The 21,555-nt window shown below is 54.0% G+C and overlaps 1 protein-coding gene across 12 annotated transcripts in view; it reads left to right on the top strand.

Moving 5' to 3' along the window:
• Positions 1-21,555, top strand: part of TNS1 (tensin 1) — a 195,904-nt gene that overhangs the window by 107,741 nt on the left and 66,608 nt on the right. For all 12 annotated transcript variants that reach the window (XR_010746667.1, XM_066346644.1, XM_066346642.1 and 9 more), the window contains 6 exons: positions 2,346-2,458; positions 2,855-2,915; positions 3,163-3,238; positions 3,850-3,979; positions 6,246-6,311; positions 7,411-7,527. Coding sequence is in view for 11 of the 12 variants with exons in the window: in XM_066346644.1 (XP_066202741.1) it covers positions 2,346-2,458; positions 2,855-2,915; positions 3,163-3,238; positions 3,850-3,979; positions 6,246-6,311; positions 7,411-7,527 (563 nt within the window). In the remaining variant the exon portion in view is untranslated. The remainder of the gene's footprint in view (positions 1-2,345; positions 2,459-2,854; positions 2,916-3,162; positions 3,239-3,849; positions 3,980-6,245; positions 6,312-7,410; positions 7,528-21,555) is intronic.

Genomic DNA, 21,555 nt, shown 5'->3' with positions numbered 1-21,555 from the left:
TACCAAGTACTTTATGTCGGATTTTCACTAAGTTTGGCAGAAGAAATCTTTATAAAACAACTTACTCTAGTTAACTCTATCTTTTTATTTATACTTTGGTTGCTCTACTACCGCCCACCATGAAAGCTGGAACGCCCACTAATGGGCGGTAGGGACCAGGTTGACTACCGCTGGTGTAGGCAGAGGGAACAGCAAGTACACAGGCTTGGAGGCCACAGTGTCCCATTGACTTTTATAGCCCGTTGGAACACTTGGCATGTCCTGGGGCTTCCCAGACTCTCCATGCGGGGTGTCTGTCCCCAACTCACATCACGCTTACCTTGCTTGCCATTCTAGAAATGCGAGGGACCCTTTCTGCCATTGTAGCAGGAAGCCCTCGCAGAAATGAGTGAGTGAGTCCTCAGGCAACCCAGTGTCTTACAGTTGGCACAAGACAGCTGGTAGTGAGCGTCAGGTCAGCTGGATCAGAAACCGGATGTCTTCATGTGCAAACAATTCTGGCCGGGCTGCCAGACTCAGCAGCTGTGGGTCAATGAGAGCGAGCCCAGGGAAGAAGTCTCGGGGAGGGGAGACTAGCGCTCGGGCGCCCGCTCCTTGGTTTCTGGCAGGCCATGTATGGCCGGGGGCCTTGGTCTGGAATCTGGCTCTTGCCCTTGAAAGATAAGGGGGACCAGGAGAGGAGCATGATGTTACAGCGGCACAACGTGGCTTGGGAGAGCTTGCAAAGTAGTCACATCTCTGAAGCTGAAAACCTGGAGAATGGGGATCAGTGCTACCTCTCAGAGATAGGATGATGCAGGGATTCCACAGTGCTGTGTGCGTGCGTGTGCATGTGTGTGTGTGTGTGTGTGTTTACATGATCTGTGTCTGCCTGGCTGCTCATATCTGCGCCTACATCTGCTTATGGGTGGGTAATTCTGTTTGTACCCAAATGTGAAAGTGCAACTGTTGGATTTGCCATGTGTCCATTGCCGCTTTCCCGCCTTCTTTCAGTGTCAGTGGTAAGGAATGAGGCAGTTGGAGGAGAAGAGGTCAGGGAGAGAGGGAGGGAGGGGCTTGGCCTGCTGCTCCCCCATTCATTGTCACCCCACCCCACCCCCGGACTCATTGTCCCCAGCACACAGACACATCCTGTTGGCACGATCAGAAGTTCTGATAGGAACCCGCCATTTCGGGTTTCCGTTTTGAGTAATGGGGCTGGGGGCTGGGCAGGGGCCTGAATAGGAGCTGGTGCTGCCCATCAGATTATCTTGCTTGGGTTGTCCAAGGTGGCCCCACCCAGGCCCAGGGACAGAGGCCCACAGGCCTGGAGGTGGGCCAGTAAGCCAAGATATAGGAGGGGACTGTTATCATGGTCACGTGGGTTCTGGTTCCACCCACCTCAGAAGCCCATATGGGCTCTCTTGGAGTCTCAGATGCACTCTCATTAGTTCAGCTGACCCAGCTTGCTGTCCTCTGGCCAGTTGGAAAAGGAGGAAGCCTCGGCCAATGGCAGAAGGATTGGCCTCTCTTATGGCAGATGTATGGGAGTCAGACTTCTTTTCTTCTCTCCCCGTTCACTCTCAGCTTTGTGTGTTCTTGCTGTGTGACTTTGGGAGGCTAACGACCCTTTCTGAACTTACTTTTTCCTTTCTGTTTAAAAGGAGCGGGAATAGGTTAATTCTTCCATTCTTCCAACAAGATCTTTGATAAAAGAATTGAAGGATGTTGACCCTAGAGATAGAAGGAGTTTGTGGAAGTTAGATATCTTCCAACACCAAGTGAAATACTCTAGAAGGTCTTTCATACACTTTATATAAAAAAGTGAAAGGCTATAACTATGCTCTTGTTATTTGCTGGAGTGTCATGTGGTCAGCAGGGCTGTGCGGAGCCGACCCAGGACTTGTGGGTATAAATGTCACTTTGGATTGGTGTTGGCATAAGGGTGTCAGAGCTGTTTGATGGTTGATGAACCTGCCTTTTGTAGTAGTGAGCAACTGAAAGACACCGGTCAGGGATCTGTGGGGGGAATTTTGTTCCAGCAGGAGATTCCCAGGCTGGGAATGAAGCAAGAAAGAGATGCTCATGTTGACCACCAGGGGGTGCTGGAGAACCCCAAATTGGGGGTTTGCCTTGACCCAGCTCCAGATCTAGTAGTACCGGCTTGCCCTCCCTACCTGGGACTCCAGGCCCAGAGGACTGTGCTGGGTGGAAACCCTAGTCACCGGGAGGTCTAGAGAGTCTGGGGGGGGGGGGTGTCTAGGGAAGGCACCTCAGGCAATGTTGAGGGGGGAGAGAACATGGGTAGCTCTACTCCAGGACAGGCTCCGTGGCTGAAGCTGTCCCTGTCCCTGTCCCTGCTCCAGGTACGTGCATTACTTCAGCGGCCTGCTCTCTGGCACCATCAAAATGAACAACAAGCCCTTGTTTCTGCACCACGTGATTATGCACGGGATCCCCAACTTCGAGTCTAAAGGAGGTACCGGCCCCAGCCCCCGGCTTCCCACTCCCTCCTGTCTCCCGCTTCCTTCCCTGAAGAGGCAGCCACGGCGGTAAAAATGCGGACCTGGACTGGGGTCTCACCTGCGCCCCTTCCTGGGCTTCCCTTAGCCCCAGGCGACTCATTTGCGGAATGAGTCGGACCCTTGCAGTGCCCGCTGGCGGAGGTTGCAGGTGGCCATGCTTTTGTAAACTGAAAATGCCTTTCAGATGAAAAGCTGGTATTCTTCCCCTTTCCCTTTCCATTGCTCCTTCCTCTTTCCCTCCTTCCCCTGCCTCCCGCTTCCTTTCTCCCCCACTTCCTTCACTCTCTCCTCTCCATTCCCCTCCTCCCACACTTCCCGCTGTCTCAGCTAACACCACCCTTCTCTTACAGGGTGTCGGCCATTTCTTCGCATCTACCAAGCCATGCAACCTGTTTACACGTCTGGCATCTAGTGAGTATTCTACGGGCATGGGAGGCCCGGATGCCAGAGCTTCGGGGCTGAGGACCGAGAGCAGGATGTGTGTGTAGGGGGGGTTGGGGGGGCTGCCTTGCATTTCTTCTACGAAGGCATCAGGGATGAAGTCAGCAAGGTGTCCCAGTAGCCCAGTGCAAAGGGGCAGCAGGGAGGACATGCACTGCCTGCCCGCCTCCCCCTCCCCCAGCAGCTCCTCTCTCCCTCTCCCACCTCTCCCCCACAGCAACGTTCAAGGAGACAGCCAGACCAGCATCTGCATCACCATCGAGCCTGGGCTGCTCTTGAAGGGAGACATCTTGGTGAGCGCCGCCCCTCTGTCTCCAGCCTCTCCTCTTCATTTGTTTTTCTCCCTTCTTCTCTGTCCTGCTTTCCTCCTGCCTTTCTAGACAAGACCTCGCTCCTGGTGGGCCACCAGCCCTGGGCCTGTGGGCTCTCAGGGCTCCTTCACGGCCTTCCAGCCTCTGGCAATCCCGGTCCATGCTCCTGCCCCGCAGTTGGACATCCCCTCCGCTGGGCTTGCTCTTGTTCTGGAATAGCTCCAGGGAAATGTCTCTCAGTGGGAACTGTCACCTCCTGGCTCCTTATGGGTGACACGGACTCCCTCAGTTCTAACTTCAGCCCTTCCTCTGTCAAGTTAAATCCACTCCTACATTTTCCATTCAGATCTGTATACAGGAAATTCCTGAGAGGCAGGCAGTTCTGTCCCCATGGGGTAAGACTGACCTCCAACTCTCTGCTCTTCCACAAGTTTCCCAGAGAGCGCCAAGGCCCTGTTTGGTGTTGGTGGCCTCTCCCTCACTGGGTTTGGGATGGTCCTTGGGGGTCCCATCTTGGAGCTGATAAAGAAGCTCCTGGAACCTGAGTTCCCACCTGCGGCTCCCTGATGGGCTCTGCTCTGTTTCTCCCCCAGCTGAAGTGCTACCACAAGAAGTTCCGGAGCCCAGCCCGGGACGTCATCTTCCGTGTGCAGTTCCACACCTGCGCCATCCATGACCTGGGCGTGGTCTTTGGGAAGGAGGACCTTGATGATGCCTTCAGAGGTGGGTCCACTGAGTGGAGAGGTAGACCTAACAGGGAATCATTCCATCACAGGGTAGAAGCATTAACGGGGCGGGGCCTGGCCGCAGTGAAGGGGCAGTCGCTTTATGAGGTAAGGGGAGATGAGCAAGGAGGTGTCTCTTTTGTTTCTTTTCTCTAACCGTTTGTGAGGTTTTATCTACATCACATTCAGGACTAGGACTTATCCATATCCTATCTACTGTATATCCATCCATTCATCCATCCATTCATCAGTCCTTCCATCTGTGCACCTACCTACCCATCCATCTAAGTTACCTACCCATTTATCCATCTATCCACTTATCTATAAAATCCATCCATCCATCCATCCATCCATTTACCTACTTCTCATCCATTTATCCATCTGTTGATCCATCCACTCACCTATCCATCCACCCACTCATCTAAATCTATCCATTCACCCATTCACCTACCCACTCATTTATTTACTTATCCATCAGTCCATCCATTCATCCATCCAAATTCACCTCTCCATTCATCTGTCTATCTATCCATCCACCAAGCATCGCTGTGTGTTTATATGTGCCAGGCATGTGCTAGACCTTGGGGGCACAAAGAGAAAAAGATGAGTCCATAACCTCAGGGAGCTCAGTCTGTGGGAGAACTAGACACATGAATGTGATACTATGGTGCCTGCAGGGATAGAGACAGGCACAGGCATGGTGGGTCCCCAGGGAGGGGACACCTCTCTATGTAACTTCACCTGCTGGAAGCAGTGTATGGTGGTCTGTGTCCAGACTGGGCCCAGGCAGAGAGCAGAGTGAGGCTGGGAGAGGAGGAGGGCATGATCTCCTGGCGTAGTCTGGCTCGTGTCCTGCAATGTGCTTCCCCTGCACGGGAGCTGGGGGGGCGAAAGCAGACATGCCATTGTAATTACAGACCAGAATAAATGTTATCAATTTTTTTTTCTGATAGAGACAGAGAGAGAGTCAGAGACAAGGACAAATAAGGACAGACAGACAGGAAGGGAGAGAGATGAGAAGCATCGATTTTTTGTTGTGGCACCTTAATTGTTCACTGATTGCTTTCTCATATGTGCCTTGACTGGGGGGCTACAGCCAAGCCAGTGACCCCTTGCTCAAGCCAGCAACCTTTGGGCTCAAGCCAGTGACCATGGGGTCATGTCTATGATCCCATGCTCAAGCCAGCTACCCTGCACTCAAGCTGGTGAGCTCGTGCTTGAGCAGGTGACCTCGGGGTTTCGAACCTGGGTCCTCTGTGTCCCAGTCCGATGCTCTATCCACTTTGCCATTGCCTGGTCACACATGATCAGTCTTAACAAGGAAAAATAAAGGAATTAGGAATAATTGACACAGTAAAGGTGGGGTTGGTGAGAGATGGGAGAAAGGGAGGGGCACAAATTCCTCCTCTTACATAGAAGGGGTCAGGATACCACATTTAAAGAGTTAAAGGTGGCCCTGGCCGGTTGGCTCAGCGGTAGAGCGTTGGCCTGGCGTGCAGGGGACCTGGGTTCGATTCCTGACCAGGGCACACAGGAGAAGCGCCCATTTGCTTCTCCACCCCCCTCCCCTCTTTCCTCTCTGTCTCTCTCTTCCCCTCCCACAGCGAGGCTCCATTGGAGCAAAGATGGCCCGGGCGGGCGGTGGGGATGGCTCCTTGGCCTCTGCCCCAGGCGCTAGAGTGGCTCTGGTCGCAGCAGAGCGATGCCCCGGAGGGGCAGAGCATCACCCCCTGGTGGGCAGAGCATCGCTCCTGGTGGGCGTGCTGGGTGGATCCCGGTCGGGCGCATGCGGGAGTCTGTCTGACTGTCTCTCCCCATTTTCAGCTTCGGAAAAATACAAAAAAAAATAAAAAATAAAAAAAATAAAGAGTTAAAGGTAATTAACAGAATAAATGAAGATCATGATGATGATAATAATACCAGATTTTTGAAGAAGGGAGATGGGAGTAGTATTAGTAGTATTATTCATCTTTAAAACTGATGTATCTAGAAATGGTGGCATAAAGCCTGGGACTGTATTTAGAGTCTTAGAGGTAACTGCTAGTACAATAAGAGATAGGAATGGTTAGAAATGGTTACCTTAGTTAAGTAGAACTGCAGCTAGTAGGGCAAGAGACTTAATTTCATACACACACACACACACACACATAAACAATATGTTATCAATGTGTGTATGTTGCTTTAATTTTCTCTAGAAGAAAACTTTTTATGGAGTCCTTTTTCAAACTTGATTGCCCATTTTGGTTTTTCTTTTCCTTTTTCAGATGATCGATTTCCAGAATACGGCAAGGTGGAATTTGTATTTTCTTATGGACCAGAGAAAATCCAAGGTATGAGTCAAGTTAGAATCCGTTCATCATCCACTCCCTTACCTCTGTCCTGGCCTGCCCCCAGTCCCCCTTCCCCATTCTCCCACTCATCTGCTCTATAGTTGTAAACTTACCTATGATCAAAAGGCAGGCCAACAGTAAAAGATCTGGGTATCATAGTGGACCCCCAGCTAAACATGAACCAGTGACTTAATCTCTGGGTAATAAAAATAAAAAAGCAGACAGAGAGGCGCTGAGTTGGATAAACTATCCTCGTCCCATTAGGTCATCACCCTATTATATATTTAGAGACTGAGGGCCGTGCAGGGAGTGGCTGAGGGGACACTCAAAGGTGCTGGATAAACGATAAGTATTTCTGACCACTGAGGTGGTTCAACCTGAAGATGAGAAGACCAGTTTAATAATGGCCCTGAAGCCTTTAGACTGGTTATATGTGGAGACCAGTTGTTCTCCATCTTATTTGAGGACAGAATGCAGAACATGAAACTAGGTTATAGACAGAGGGGCTCTAGATAGATTAAAGAAAGCACTGCCAGGTCAGGAAGGTGGCTCGCCCCAGAGTGTCTGACTTGCAGCTCGCGCTGTCTTCATTCTGGGCTTTATCTGGATGTGTGAGAGACTCTGCCTTTCCCCTCAGACCCCTACCTGGGGTGGAAAGCATCTGAGGCAGAGGCCGGGGCGGTGGCCTGCAGGCCTTGTGTCCTCTCAGTGTCAAGGCTGGGAGCCCTGCCACAGGGGGCTGAGTCCAGGGGCAGACTCTGGTCTCTCTGCATGCTCCTAGGACACAGAAAAGAAAGAGGGAGAACTCAGCCAGAGGGTCCCTCAGCTTTCTCTTGAGGGAGGGGGGTCTTCATTCCTCAGTGCCCTGTCCTGATTTACCCCTGTGACCTGTTTTGAGCCTTTTCAAGAATGCAAGAAACCAGACCCCTGGGTTTTCCGTCCAACTTAAGCCACTGATCCCGCCCTGCCAGGGTCAAGAAAATGAGAAGTCCCTTAGGGAGCATCCTTGGGGGATCTTGTTGGCTTCCTCTGTTTTTCCAGCTGCCGCGCTCTTTTCTCTGTCTCCTCCCTGTCCTCCCACCCGTCCCCACCCTTCTAGGCATGGAGCACCTGGAGAACGGACCGAGCGTGTCCGTGGACTACAACACCTCCGACCCCCTCATCCGCTGGGATTCCTATGACAACCTCAATGGGCATCGCGAAGATGGCATGGAGGGTAGGTTGGGCCAGCGGCTGCCTGTCCCTCTCCAAAGCGCACAGCCCCTGCGCGCAGGGCCTCAGCTGTCTGGTTCGGCTGTGACACCGTCCTGGGTTCCAAGGGGAGACAGAGGAGAGGTCCAAATGTCCTGAGCACCTCTGAAGGCTCCCAGTGCAGTGGGAGAAGATAAGGCAAACACGAATGTGTCCAGTAGTAAAGACGGAGCTAAGAAAAAGGCAGCCAGACAGCCACACCAGGGTGTGCCATTGGTGCCAAGCAAGTCCCATGGATGGCACGTGCTCTGAGATGGGCATGGGCGGTATTCTTGTCAGCCGCAGTTGCCTGGGAGGGCCCCTTCGAGGAGGTGACCTTGAGTGGACCTGGCGGTAACCCCCGTGATGCCAACACAGCATTTGTTAGGTTTCTCTTCACACCCGCTGCTGCCCTTCTCCAGGCGCGCTGCCTGAGTTCTCTGGGGTCAGAGCACCAGGAATGTGGACGCAGCATCTAGGGCCCGCAGGCTTTCATCAACAGCCAATGAAAATGTTGGAGAGCTGGGAACAAACAGATGGGCTCCAAAATTTGAAAAGAAAGCTACAGAATTGAAATGAATACACATTTAGCTGCAAAACCTAACATTATGTCAGAGGGTCAGCTGCAACTCAGTTCAACTTTTGAGAGCTATATATGGGTTATATTTATTTATGTGGTTTATCTGAATATGTGTGATGGGGTGCGGGGTGGGGGGCCTCCGAAAGTGCGCATGCCTGGAGCTCAGGAACACTTGAGACGCCCCATCTGGGCTTTGGCCACAGGCTTGCCTCCCTGATTTGGTCCCGGGACCGCGGAATGTGGGAACTGGGAAGACCCTCGCGACTGTGAGTTTTCACTCGGGTAACTGAGACCCTCCTGAAGGAAGGATCTGCTGATTTACCCCCACGACACAGAATGTGTGCTTTCTAGGACACTAGCACCCAGCCTCTGGGCTTCCCCTTCCAGCTGGAGCTGGCTCGGGTGGGGCAGCCCTGTCCGGGGGGACCCTGGGCCAAGTAGCAGCGCTGGGTTAGGGAGAACCAGGCACCCTCACCTTCTTTCCTGCCTCCCTCACCAAGGATCTAGATTTGTGGACTCTACCCTGAAAGTCTTTTAAGCCTTTTCTTTCCTTCTTTCATTTTTGTTTTTTAGTGAGAGAGAGAGAGAGACAGAGAAAGACAGACAGACAGGGACAGACAGACAGGAAGGGAGAGAGATGAGAAGCATCAACTCATAGTTACGGCACCTTAACTGTTGTTCATTGATCAGTTTTTCATATGTACCTTGAGCGGACACTACAGCAGAGCAAGTGACCCCTTGCTCAAGTCAGCAACCTTGGGCTCAAGCCAGCGGTCTTTGGGCCCAAGCCAGTGACCCTGTGCTCAAGCTGGCAACATTGGGGTTTCAAACCTGGGTCCTCAGCGTCCTAGGCTGACGCTCTATCCACTGCACCGCCTGGTCAGGCTAAGCCTTTTCTTGTATAAAGATTTCCCCTGTGACCATGGAGATGCTAGAATGAGCAATGGGGGAGGAGGGCGGTGGTTGGGCTAGAATTTAGGGCTCGATGAGGGCATGCTGTTTATGTGCAACACTGCAAAGTCCTCATACCTACCCTAATTCCCTGCCCTTCCTCCCCCCCGGGGTGCAGACACCCCACCAGGGCCTTCTCCACTCTGCCAAGGCCCCCGGCCGCCCCCACCCTGTCCCCTGTGCTGAGTGCGGAGGAGGAGGCAGACGGTGAAGTGAATCAGTCCTGAGGTGCCCGTGGCTGCCAGCCTAATTGTTCATCTTCTGGGGATGTTTTGCATTTTTAACAAGAACACTTGGCAATTTGAAGGAATTTTCAATGTCTCCCCATCTCTCCCTAGTGATAACTGTAAAAACATTTGGTAAACTCTAAAGTGCCAGGCAAATAAAAGGTAAAATAATTAAGGGGGAAGAAGGCGTGGCCGTGGAAGGTCAGGGTTTGGGACAGAGTTGGCTGGTGGAGACGGGGTGGGGTGGGGGTGGGGGTGGGGAAGGAGAGGGGCAGAGGGACAGTGAGAGACAGGGCAGGGGAGGGAGGGGAGGGGGAGGGGCGGCTCTCGGCCCCTCCTCCCAGCCCCTGCGAGCTGCTCCCCCAGGCGGGGCTGGAGCCAGTGGGCCCTCTTGGCCAGTGGAAGGTCAGCTCGTCTCGTGGGGACAGAGGGGCTCGTGTCTGGAGGCTGAGAAGCTGGCTTTGTGCCTGAAGGGGGCACAGGGAAGGCGGGTGGCAGCTCACGGCCCTGATGTCCCCTCCCCTGGCCTGGCCTAGCCTGGCCTGGGAGGGCAGCTGTGTAGTTGGGCAGGTCAGAGGCAGACCCCACCTGTCCCACTGGGTGTTCCCTGCTGCTGGGTTGCACCCCCCTTCAACGACAGGAAAGCAAGCTGTGACCAGCCCTGGTGGGGGAGCTGTAGCATTATCCCCGTCCTGCCGGGGGTATTCTGGAAGACTCTAGATTCTGGGGTCCAGACATGAAAGCATTTTCTCTGGCCAATTCTCCAGTTAAGAGAGGGAAGCAGGCCTGACCAGGCGGTGGCGTAGTGGATAGAGCATTGGACTGGGATGCGGAGGACCCAGGTTCGAGACCCTGAGGTCGCCAGCTTGAGCACGGGCTCACCTGGTTTGAGCAAAAGCTCACCAGCTTGGACAAGGGGTTCCTTGGTCTGCTGTAGCCCATGGTCAAGGCACATATGAGAAAGCAATCAATGAACAACTAAGGTGTCACAACAAAAAACTAATGATCGATGCTTCTCATCTCTCTCTGTTCCTGTCTGTATCTATCTATCGCTCTCTCTGACTCTCTCTGTAAAAAAAAAAAAAAAAAAAAGAGAGAGAGAGAGAGGGAAGCAGGAGGCCTGAGTCTGTCTCCCTAGTTGTGGACAAGTCTCCGTGCCTCAGTTTCTCCATGTGCCAGCTGGGTAGAGGCCCCTAATCCCCCAGATTCTGAGGTGCCCAGGAGATGGCCTAAGTCAGAGCTTGGGAGGGGGCTTGGTCACTCCCTGGGGTCGCCCCGGGGCTGGGGAATGGGCTGGGTGGTGATGTGGTACCCAGGGCGGCTCTGCCTGTTCCCCGGCGTGTGTGCTTCACAGCCGCCGGCCTGGACCCAGGCCCCAGCTCTCTTCTCCGTAGCTGCGTGTCCTTGGTCGGATTATTTAGCCTTCCTCTGGTCCTGGTTTCCTCTCTACAAACTTGGGGCGGTACTAGTGTCCATGTTATCGGGTATTGTAGCAATTTTCGTGAGAGGCATTTTAGTACAGGGGTTCAGGATGTGGCCACTGGGGATAAACTACCTGGGTTCGAATCCTTTGACAAGATGCCTTCCTCTTGGGGCCTCAGTTTACTCTGCTGTAAAACGGGGACTCAGTGAACAGCTTTCGGGGATCAGCAGTGGTGGAGGGCGGCCTGCTGGGCTTGTGCATGAGTCTGAGACACATCGGGAGTTCACTGTGGCCGAGTCTCAGGGTCTGAGACACATCGGGAGTTCACTGTGGCCGAGTCACGAGTCTGAGACACATCAGGAGTTCCCTGTGGCCGAGTCTCAGGGTCTGAGACACATCGGGAGTTCACTGTGGCCGAGTCTCAGGGTCTGAGACACATCGGGAGTTCACTGTGGCCGAGTCTCAGGGTCTGCAGACAGGGTCGAGCGAGACGGCCCCTTGGCCTTGGGAGCCAGCTCCGCTCTGTCACCTGCCAGCCATGGTGCCAGTTCTCGGTAGCCACCACCTTTTCTAATGCTCGCAGGTACCCGGTGAACTGGGCACCATTATTACGGCTAGTTGAGGGAACCGGGGTGCAGAAGGCTTACGTCACCTGTCCAAGGTTACCTCACTAGTGAAGAGAGGATCCATGTGTGAAAACACTGGGAGGTTCTGGGTTGGCTGATGTCCCCAGGGGTTTGTTCTGCGTATCTGGTCCTGTGGTGATACCTGGGTCCCTGCTGGGCTGGGGTGAGTGTCTGCCTGCTTCCCCCCTTACTTCTCACCCTTGGGAAGACCAGATTGGCCTAGTCCTGCCGCTCACAGGGAGAGAGGGCCGGACGTGGGGGAACGTGCAGTGTAGCCGCTCACAGGGAGAGAGGGCTGGGCGTGGGGGACGTGCAGTGTAACCGCTCACAGGGAGAGAGGGCTGGACGTGGGGGAACGTGCAGTGTAGCCGCTCACAGTGAGAGAGGGCTGGGCGTGGGGGGACGTGCAGTGTAGCCGCTCACAGGGAGAGAGGGCCGGATGTGGGGGGACGTGCAGTGTAGCCGCTCACAGTGAGAGAGGGCTGGGCGTGGGGGAACGTGCAGTGTAGCCGCTCACAGGGAGAGAGGGCCGGGCGTGGGGGGACGTGCAGTGTAGCCGCTCACAGGGAGAGAGGGCCGGACGTGGGGGACGTGCAGTGTAACCGCTCACAGGGAGAGAGGGCTGGACGTGGGGGACGTGCAGTGTAACCGCTCACAGGGAGAGAGGGCCGGGCGTGGGGGACGTGCAGTGTAACCGCTCACAGGGAGAGAGGGCTGGGCGTGGGGAACGTGGAGTGTAGCCGCTCACAGGGAGAGAGGGCTGGGCGTGGGGGACGTGCAGTGTAGCCGCTCACAGGGAGAGAGGGCCGGACGTGGGGGAACGTGCAGTGTAGCCGCTCACAGGGAGAGAGGGCTGGGCGTGGGGGACGTGCAGTGTAGCCGCTCACAGTGAGAGAGGGCCGGGCGTGGGGGACGTGCAGTGTAGCCGCTCACAGGGAGAGAGGGCTGGGCGTGGGGGACGTGCAGTGTAGCGCCCTGGTGGCCATCGGGCTGGCCCGGTGCAGGGCGGGGAGCAACTGAGACGCATCCTTTCCTGTCTCCCCCACGTGCCCGGAGGGTGAGGGGCTGTTTGCTCAGGATGCCCCTGGTGAGGGGCTGGCCTCTCATACTAGGTAGAGGGTAGCGTGTCCAAGGTGAGTTGAGGCCGTTTCTGGAAGCAGCCTGCCTCTCCTAGCTCAGGCCTGCCAGGGGAGTGGACGGGAGAGGCCAGGCCGGGCCAGCTCCTCTGCAGCCAACTGGGTGACGCAGAGCGGTGGGTGGGGGCGCTGAGCCCGGCACTCGACAACAGAAATCGTCTCTGGCCTGGACCCCACCCTGTAGTGAGGGGCAGCCAGCACTGGGGACAGAGCTCCTGTTCCTCTGGGAAGCCCTTCAGGCGACTGACTTAACCCCCAGTGTCATGACTGTTCTGCGGTTGACGCCTTCCTCGCTGCCTGTGTCCCCGCCCTCCCACTCCCAGTTCCGGTTTGGGGCGTGTGCCATTGTGATGCTCCACGCATTCTTCCCCTCGCCAGGGCAGCCCTGATTACTCTTTTTTTAAAAAAAATATTTTATTTATTGATTTTTAGAAAGAGAGAGAGAAGGGGGAGGAACAGGAAGCATCAACTCCTATATGTGCCTTGACCAGGCAAGCCCAAGGTTTCGAACCGGCAACCTCAGTGTTCCAGGTCGACGCTTTATCCCACTGCGCCACCACAGGTCAGGCCAGCCCAGCCCTGATTACTCTTGGCAGCGAAGTGAATGAAGAAAGACCCCTATGGGGTCTCTGTGGGCTGACCTCCCAGGCTGGAGTGGCCCCGGCCAATCACAGAGCCCATCCAATGCCCTCCTGCCACAGTGGAGAGACTGAGGCTCGGGAGGGGAAGGGACCGGCCGACAGGGGAGGCAGTCCCGTGGGGGGGGACCCACCTTCGAGTGATCTCAGCTCCCTCTACCAGCGATCGTACTGAGTGTGGCAAGATGGGCGATGTTCCCTACGGTTGTGAGATAAGAGGTGGAGCTGATGTTTGAATTTGGGGTCTGACTCCACATCCCTCTCCATCTGCCTTAGAGCTCAGGTTATTCAGCACCCCCACACCCCTAAGCCAGGTGGCTCCCCAACTTCTCAAACCCTTAGAAAGCGGGGAGCTGGCTGCCACACAGGGTGGCCCATTTCATTTTGGATAGGCCCAGGAAACAGAACCAGAAATAGGGGGGATAGGGAAAGTGTGCCTCTACATGGGGGACCAAGGTTGGAGTGACCGTCGGTGCTGGGGGACCATTTTGACTCACCTGCAGTTAGGCCAGAAGGAGGGGGCAGTGAAGAAAGGGTCAGAATCCTTGGAAGCTCAATATCAAGAACTTTCGGCCCACAGAAGTTTCCAGGCCTTTGGACCGGTGACCGAGGGACGGGGGAACACCTGCCATCTCAGGGACTCCACACTTTGGGGGCAGTGCCCTCTGACGAACCCGCTGGCCTGGCGCCATAGTCAGATTGGGCAGCCACAACAGGGTAACACAGAGGGAAGGGATTGAACAACAGACAGTAACTTTCTCACAGTCTGGCGGCCTGAACTCCGAGATCAAGCTGTCGGAAGGGCCTGTTACTCCAGAGGCCTCACTGCTTGGCTTACACTCGGCTCCCTTGCCCCCGTCTCTTCGCCAGTCTTCCTGCGGTGGTCTGTGTCCTAATCACCTGTTACGAGGACACCAGTCAGACTGGGTTTTAGGGGCCAGCCGTACCTCTTTAAAGGCCCTGTGTCCAAATCCAGTCACGCTCGGAGGTACTGGGGGTTAGGACTTCATATGAGTTTTTTTCTGGGAGTGGGGCGGCGGAATTCAGCCCATTGCCCCCAGAAAGGAGTGGCCTGGGCTGCCCGCAGTCAGCTGCCTGAAGCCGTGGCGCTGAGCGGGGAGGAAGAGCGGGTCCGGGCGGGGTGGGGAGCGGCTGGTCCTCTACCAGCCCCCCTCTCTTGGCTGTCTTTGTTGTTCTCCAGTTCGGTCCGGAGCTGCCAGCTCAGCGCTCTGGCTGACACCACGCTTCGCAGCCTCCAGAAGCCCCATTAGCTGTTTGGCCCGAGTTCCGAAGCCCCGTGCCCAGACCTCAGCTCCCCGTGAGCGGGAGGGGCTGTGTTTCTGCCTATGCTGCACGGAGCCGTCTCCACAGTCCTCCGCAGTGTTCCAGGGCAGGCCTTCTCGGAAGCCAGCCCCGCACCAGGGCACGCGGGCTGTCTTCCGCCTCCGAGAAGCCCACGGGCTGACCTGGTCCGAGGGCCCTCGCCCCCCACCCCGTTGTCACTCCCACCCTTCCCTCATCTCCTCGGACACTGAGTTGTTTAGAGCTGCTCACGACTTACGAGAGGCAGGGGGAGTGGAAGAAAACAGCAGAGGGCTCAGGGCCAAAAGCAAGAATAAGGGAGAGCAGGACAAGCCCCTCAGCTCGGCTGGAGATGGCATGGGGGGCCGGCAAGCACCCCGCTAAGGGCTTTCTCCTCCTGGTGCCTGTCAGCCTTTTTGATTCTGTGAGCAGTCCCACCAGAGTCAGGGGCTGTGACAGGGGGCTTGGTTTTGTGCCCAAGCTTCTCAGCCCCCAGGGTCTGTGAGGAGGCGTTCCCTTCCCTAGGGGAGAGCACCGTGTTCTGGGGGGCCCCTACCTCCTCCTCAGATTCTTATATCCGCGCTGGGAATGCGCCTCTTCAATCATAGCCGTGGTCCCCGGTCGGTGAAGTCTTCATGTGAGCTGGGCTTGAACAAGGGTTCTCTGTTTGTTTGTTTTTTGAGAGAGAAGGAAGGAGAGAGAGGTACACAGCAAACAGGCAGAGACTGAGAAGGTGAGAAAAACAGGTGAGAGACATGGGAAGAGAGACAGATGGACCCGGACAGACGTTGGCCTGGGAGGCAGCAGATTTGAGTTCTGGGTGTCCTTGGTAACTCCTTTTCCTTAGGTCATCTTCATTTGCTATAAAATGCAGGGGTTACAGGAGTGATTCTTTCCATATCTTTGACGTCAGTCACTGTTTCCTTTAATGACTTGAGAGGAGCTAAAATGGACCCTCAGACCTTTCCAAATCCTGAGTGTGTAGTGGGAAGCAGCATAGCTCAGTGGTTGTATCAGCCAGGAGAGGCTTGGTTATGCCAGGTAACAAAGAGCCCCAAATTCTTAGTGGCTTAACTCAACAGAAACATATTTCTTGGCCTCACCTGGGGTGGTGCAGTGGATAAAGCGTCGACCTGGAATGCTGAGGTCGCCGGTTCAAAACCCTGCACTTGTCTGGTCAGGGCAGATGTGGGAGTTGATGCTTCCTGCTCCTCCTCCCTTTCTCTCTCTCTCTCTTTCTCGCTCTTTCTCTCTCTCCCCCTCTCTCCTCTCTAAAATAAATAAATAAATAAATAAATAAATAAATAAATAAGTAAATAAATAAAGGTGGCAATCAAGAAAAACAGTATTAAAAAAAAAAAACATTTCTTGCCCCTGCTGCCTGTCCAGTGTGAGAGGACATTAGACTTGCATACTGATTCTGCCTGGATGTGACACACTTTTTTTCTGCTGACGTTTTATGGGCCAAGACAAGTCACACATCCAAGCCTTATTTCAAGGGTGTAGGGAAGTTGTACATGGAAAATGGAAAGCTGAAATCATGTTGAACAGGCTAATTTCTGCTATGGGGAGTAAGACTGTGGGATTGAGAATCAGAAGGCCTGGTCCCAAGCTCTGTTGTTTATAACTGTGTTCCTTGGTCAAGTCACTTTGCCTTTGCCTTGCGGAGACCCAAATGCTTTATCTGTGGAATGGGTTCACTGTGCCTTCTGTATAGAATTGTTGTTAAAATTCAATGAAGTAATGTATGTGAAGTGTGGAGAGGAGAGTGCCTAGTATGTACCATGCTGGCAATCATTTGTGTCGATGATGACGATTACTCTTATTATTAAAGTACTAGGAGGGAAAAGATAGAAATGTGACTTTGAGTGTATACAAGCCCTCTCTTCTTAAAAAGAAGCTCACATCCCCCTGGTCCATTCTACAGATAGTTCTGTTCTAGGGGCACCAGTCTGTGGAATCAGGAGACTTGCTGTGTGACCTTGGAAAAGTTACTTCCCCTCTCTGGCTCTCAGTGACTTGAGAAGGATCGATTCCAAAGCGGGCGTCCACTCTAAAACAGTGGTGCTAATGATGCCGAAGATGATGACTAGATGGTAGCTAGCCTTGAGTGCCCGCCCTGTGCCAGGCTTCACTGGCTCGACGTTCCCTGGGTTACTTCTCTCCAAACGCTGACAGTAGCTGCTGTTTTGTAAGCATCAGCCTGAACAAGCAGAACTTGGGAAGTGATTATAAAGCCACTTAATTTTACCTACCCCTCCCTGCCCTTGGAAGCTATCCTTTGCTTCCCCTGTCCCCCAGTGACATGAGGGCAAGTCTCGTGCCTTTTCCAGTCACTATCAGGTAATAGAAGGTCCTCTGGTCAGTAGTAAACACGCCCAGCGCCAGTGACCTTGGTACTTGATGCGGGGTTGGTTTTGCCCTCGTCAACCCCTATCTGGCCGTCAGCTGTGTGTGTATTTCAGCAGTTTCCCCGTCTGCCTCCCCGACATATGGAAGAGGGAAGGAGGGCAGGGAGCAGAGCGTTCTCGTCCACCGGGCACCATGCTGAGGCTACACAGGCCACTTTGGGTGGAGATAGGACTCCTGAGCTTTTGCCAGTGGAAGGTGCTGGAGGCATCAAATGTTGACTTTTTCTATCTTGCAGCACTTTTGTGGGTGTTTTGGAGACACCCTTCTACCTTGCCACAAGTCTCGCACCGCGTCCTTCCGGTGGGTGGCAGCAGCCCTGTCAGGCGTTCAGTACCCGTCTACAGCTCAGGTGTCCCTTGCTCCCTCCGGCCTCCTCCTGCTGGAGTCCTGACAGCCCTCCAGGTGGCCCTCTTGGACAGCTTCTGAGGCAGCTATCTCTCCCGTTGGTGCGTGCTTGGAGCCCATAGGCACTCGGCCTCAGCAAGCCTGGGACTGAGGCGGCCAAAGTAGTCCCTCTCTCTGTTTCCCTGTGTCCTCTCACCCTTCAGACGTTCAGACCTGCGCCCGGCTCACCTCCCACTTTCCCTGTGCTCCAGCCAACTCACGCTGAGCTGAGCACACTCCCTCAGATGAGGGAAGAGCCCCTAGCAGGTGGCACTCAGAGCAAAACAACTCTCTCCCCCAAAATTCCTCTTAGAGACTCCCACTTCCTGACCCTATTACTCCTTTGATATGGGTGTGTGTGGGGGTCGTTTAGAGCCCCAAAGCAGTTTCCAGCCATTTCTCTCTTTTTAAAAAAAAAAATTAACAGCAGATAATATATATTCCCAATATTACATAATGAAATTATATTATACTGATAAATTTTTTTTTCTTGTGGGAGAGACAGAGAGAGTCAGAGAGAGGGATAGATAGGGACAGATAGGAAGGGAGAGAGATGAGAAACATCAATTCTTTGTTGCGGTTCCTTAGTTGTTCATTGATTGATTTCTCATATGTGCCTTGAAGGTGGGGGGGGGGGAACTACAGCAGACCGAGTGACCCGTTGCTTGAGCCAGCGACCTTGGGCTCAAGCTGGTGAGCCTTGCTCAAACCAGATGAGCTCGCGCTCAAGCTGGCGACCTCGGAGTCTCAAACCTGGGTCCTCTGCATCCCAGTCCTTCGCTCTATCCACTGCGCCACCGACTGGTCAGGCTGATAAAATTTAATAACGTAACTTTACCTGTTTAAAGTGTGCTAGTCAACGAGTTTTCGCGTATTTAAGGTTGTGCAACCTTACCATAACCTAATTTCCAAACACTTTCATCACCCTCAGAAGAAACTTCCTATCCATTAGCAGTTACTCCCCATTTCTGCCCCCCCCCCAGCCCTAATGTACTTTCTGTAGATTTGTCTACTGTGGATATTTCATGTAAGTGGAACAACACAGTACGTGGCTTTCACATAGTGTAATGTTCTCAGGGTTCATTCATATGGTAGCATGTATCAGTACTTCATTTTTTTTAAATTTTTTTTACAGAGACAGAGAGTCAGAGGGATAGATAGGGACAGACAGATAGGAAGGGAGAGAGATGAGAAGCATCAATCATCAGTTTTTCGTTGTGACACCTTAGTTGTTCATTGATTGCTTTCTCATATGTGTCTTGACCGTGGGCCTTCAGCAGACCTAGTAACCCCTTGCTTGAGCCAGCGACCTTGGGTGTATGCTGGTGAGCTTTTGCTCAAACCAGATGAGCCTGCGCTCAAACTGGCGACCTCAGGGTCTTGAACCTGGGTCTTTCCGCATCCCAGTCTGACACTCTATCCACTGCGCCACCACCTGGTCAGGCAGTACTTCATTTTTATCGCTGAATAATTTCCCATTGCTGGGACGCACCGCAGTTTGTTTATACATACATCAGTTGATGAATATTTGCATTGTATCCGTTTGGGGGATGTTTTAAAGAACACTGCTGTGGACATCCATGCATGACTTTTTTACATGGATTTTTTGTGTGTGTGTGTGTGTATTTTTCTGAAGCTGGAAACGGGGAGAGACAGTCAGACAGACTCCCGCATGCGCCCGACCGGGATCCACCCAGCACGCCCACCAGGGGCGACGCTCTGTCCACCAGGGGCGATGCTCTGCCCCTCTGGGGCGTCGCTCTGCCGCGACCAGAGCCACTCTAGCGCCTGGGGCAGAGGCCAAGGAGCCATCCCCAGCGCCCGGGCCATCTTTGTTCCAATGGAGCCTTGGCTGCGGGAGGGGAAGAGAGAGACAGAGAAGAAGGAGGGGGGGTGTGGAGAAGCAAATGGGCGCTTCTCCCATGTGCCCTGGCCGGGAATTGAACCCGGGTCCCCCGCACGCCAGGCCGACGCTCTACTGCTGAGCCAACCGGCCAGGGCTTTACATGGATTTATGTGTTTATTTCTTCTAGGGTAGTTACCTAGGAGCAGAATTGCTGGGTTATATGGTAATTCTATGTTTAATCGTTTGAAGAACTGCTCAACTGTTTCCCAACGTGGTTGCACCATTTTACGTTCTTCCCTGCAAATGTATGAGGATGGCCATTTCTCTACATCCTCATCAACACTTGTAATTTTCTTGGGTGTTCTAGCCACCCTAGTGGGTATAAAGTGGCATGTCATTGTGGTTTTGATTTGCATTTTCTTGAGAATTAATGATCTTGAACATCTTTGTTAACTGGCCGGTATGTATCTTCTTGAGAGAAACGGCTGTTCATAACTTTTGCACATTTTTTTTTTTAAAAAAATTGGGGTTCTGTCTTTCTGTTATTGAGTTATAAGAGCTCTTTGTGCATCCTGGAAATAGGTCCTCTATCAGATATATGGTTTTCATATTTCCTCCCCGTCTGTGGGTTGTCTGTTCCCTTTCTTGCTGTCAGCCACCTCTTTCTGCAAGCCCTCCTTTTGGAATGTGCCCTGCATCACAGCTGAGATCCAAAGGCTTCCATAATGACTTCAGATTACAACTAGTTTTTCCATTTTATAGGTGAGGAAACTGGGACAATAACCGAGGGGCTAGGGGCCTGATCCTGGAGAATATCCTGGGTGAATAGCGGAGGCAGGATTCCAGCGATGGGAGCCGGGAGCCGGAGTCAGGGATCTGCGCTGCTTTCTATCACTTTCAATCTTACACTCAGAGATGATTCATCTACAGCCCGATGTGCTCTAGAGTCTAGGCTGCTTGGTCTGATCTCTGTCCAGCCCTGGAACTGGTAGAAAACCCTCCTCATTTCACAGGGAGGGAGGCCGGTTTCAGCTGTCTGGATGGCAGAGCAGCACAAAAGCCCAGGAGTTCTGTCTCCAGCTGCCGTAGCTACCCGCGTGGCCCTGCGTCCCGCCCTGTCCCCAGGGGCAGCCAGGATGGGGAGCAGTGGGACGGTTCCTCTCTGTGGGGAGTGAGGCAGTTAGGCCGTGGGGAGAACAGCCCCGGGTCCACCTGGGAACACTCCTGTGCACCGCGGTGAATGCCTGCTCTGGACATACATTCGTAGGGGTGACGGTCTTGCCTTCTGAACCTCTGGGTAAGATTTGAGAGGAAGCGGTAGAAGCGGGGAGCACAAGACTGCAGGTGAGGCCCAAGTAGTTCACGCACAGGGTCCAGGGACCCGGAGTTGATACATTTACCCCTCGTCTCTGTACAGAGGGTGGTCTTCTAAGCCCCGGTGCTGATCGCCTGGAGTTGAGCACCAAACTACTTTTTGTTGGCAGAGAAATTTAAAGCTGCTACTGAAAGCTCTGTTTCTGTTCTAGAACGCCACAGGGACAAAGGGCTTAGGCTGCAGCAGGAGGAGTGTGAGGTAGCCACCTGGTAGAACCTCCCGACTGTGAGAGGATGGATCAACCGTGGCAAGGAGGTTGCGTCTAGTCTTCTTGGACTTACTGGGCAGCTATGTTGAGAAACAAGAGAGACGAGTCTCAGCTGGGATGGTCTACCAGGCGTCCCCAAACTACGGCCCGCGGGCCACATGCAGCCCCCTGAGGCCATTTATCCAGCCCCCCCACCGCACTTCTGGAAGGGGCACCTCTTTCATTGGTGGTCAGTGAGAGGAGCACTGTATGTGGCGGCCCTCCAACGGTCTGAGGGACAGTGAACTGGCCCCTTGTGTAAAAAGTTTGGGGACCCCTGGGAGGCAGGGATCAAATGCCTTCTTAAGGAGGGCCTGGGTACCTTCTCCTTCCCAAGACGGGAGTCCTCTCCTGACCTCCTGGAACAATCAGAGGGCTCAGAATTCAAATGCAAGGTCGGCCTGACCTTGTGGGTGAAGAAGATGACCCCAGTGACCCAGCATCTGCCAGCCACCTGCTCCGCACTCTTCCTCGCCGGGCAGGGCGGGGCTTGCCCTGCTGCCCTCACACCCTCACCTGGCCCTGCTCTGCCAGGCAGCTGGCGGGCTGGGGGAGTGCTGTCTGCCCGTGGAACATTTGGTAAGCCAATACCCTCTTGAGTGAATGTGCCTTTGGTCCTCTGTAATCTCTGCCATCAGGTGGAGGTTGGAAGGCCGGAGCCACACTCAGAGCGGACGCAGAGCTCTTGGCCAGTGGCCTGAGCAACGTCTGCCCTCGCCTTGGGCTCAGATATCAAGCCCGAGTCCGGGGAAGACGAGACCGTGCACTCTTTCCCCCTCCACCGCCTCCCTCCTTCCTCTCCTGCCAGACCTCCAGACAAGCGCAAGCTAGCTGGACCCGCAAGACCCCGAGATACTGACTCTTAAC

This window comes from Saccopteryx leptura, chromosome 7, assembly GCF_036850995.1.
Source record: "Saccopteryx leptura isolate mSacLep1 chromosome 7, mSacLep1_pri_phased_curated, whole genome shotgun sequence".
NCBI classification, from domain to species: Eukaryota; Metazoa; Chordata; class Mammalia; order Chiroptera; family Emballonuridae; genus Saccopteryx; species Saccopteryx leptura.
This window is presented reverse-complemented; position numbering and strand designations above follow the sequence as displayed.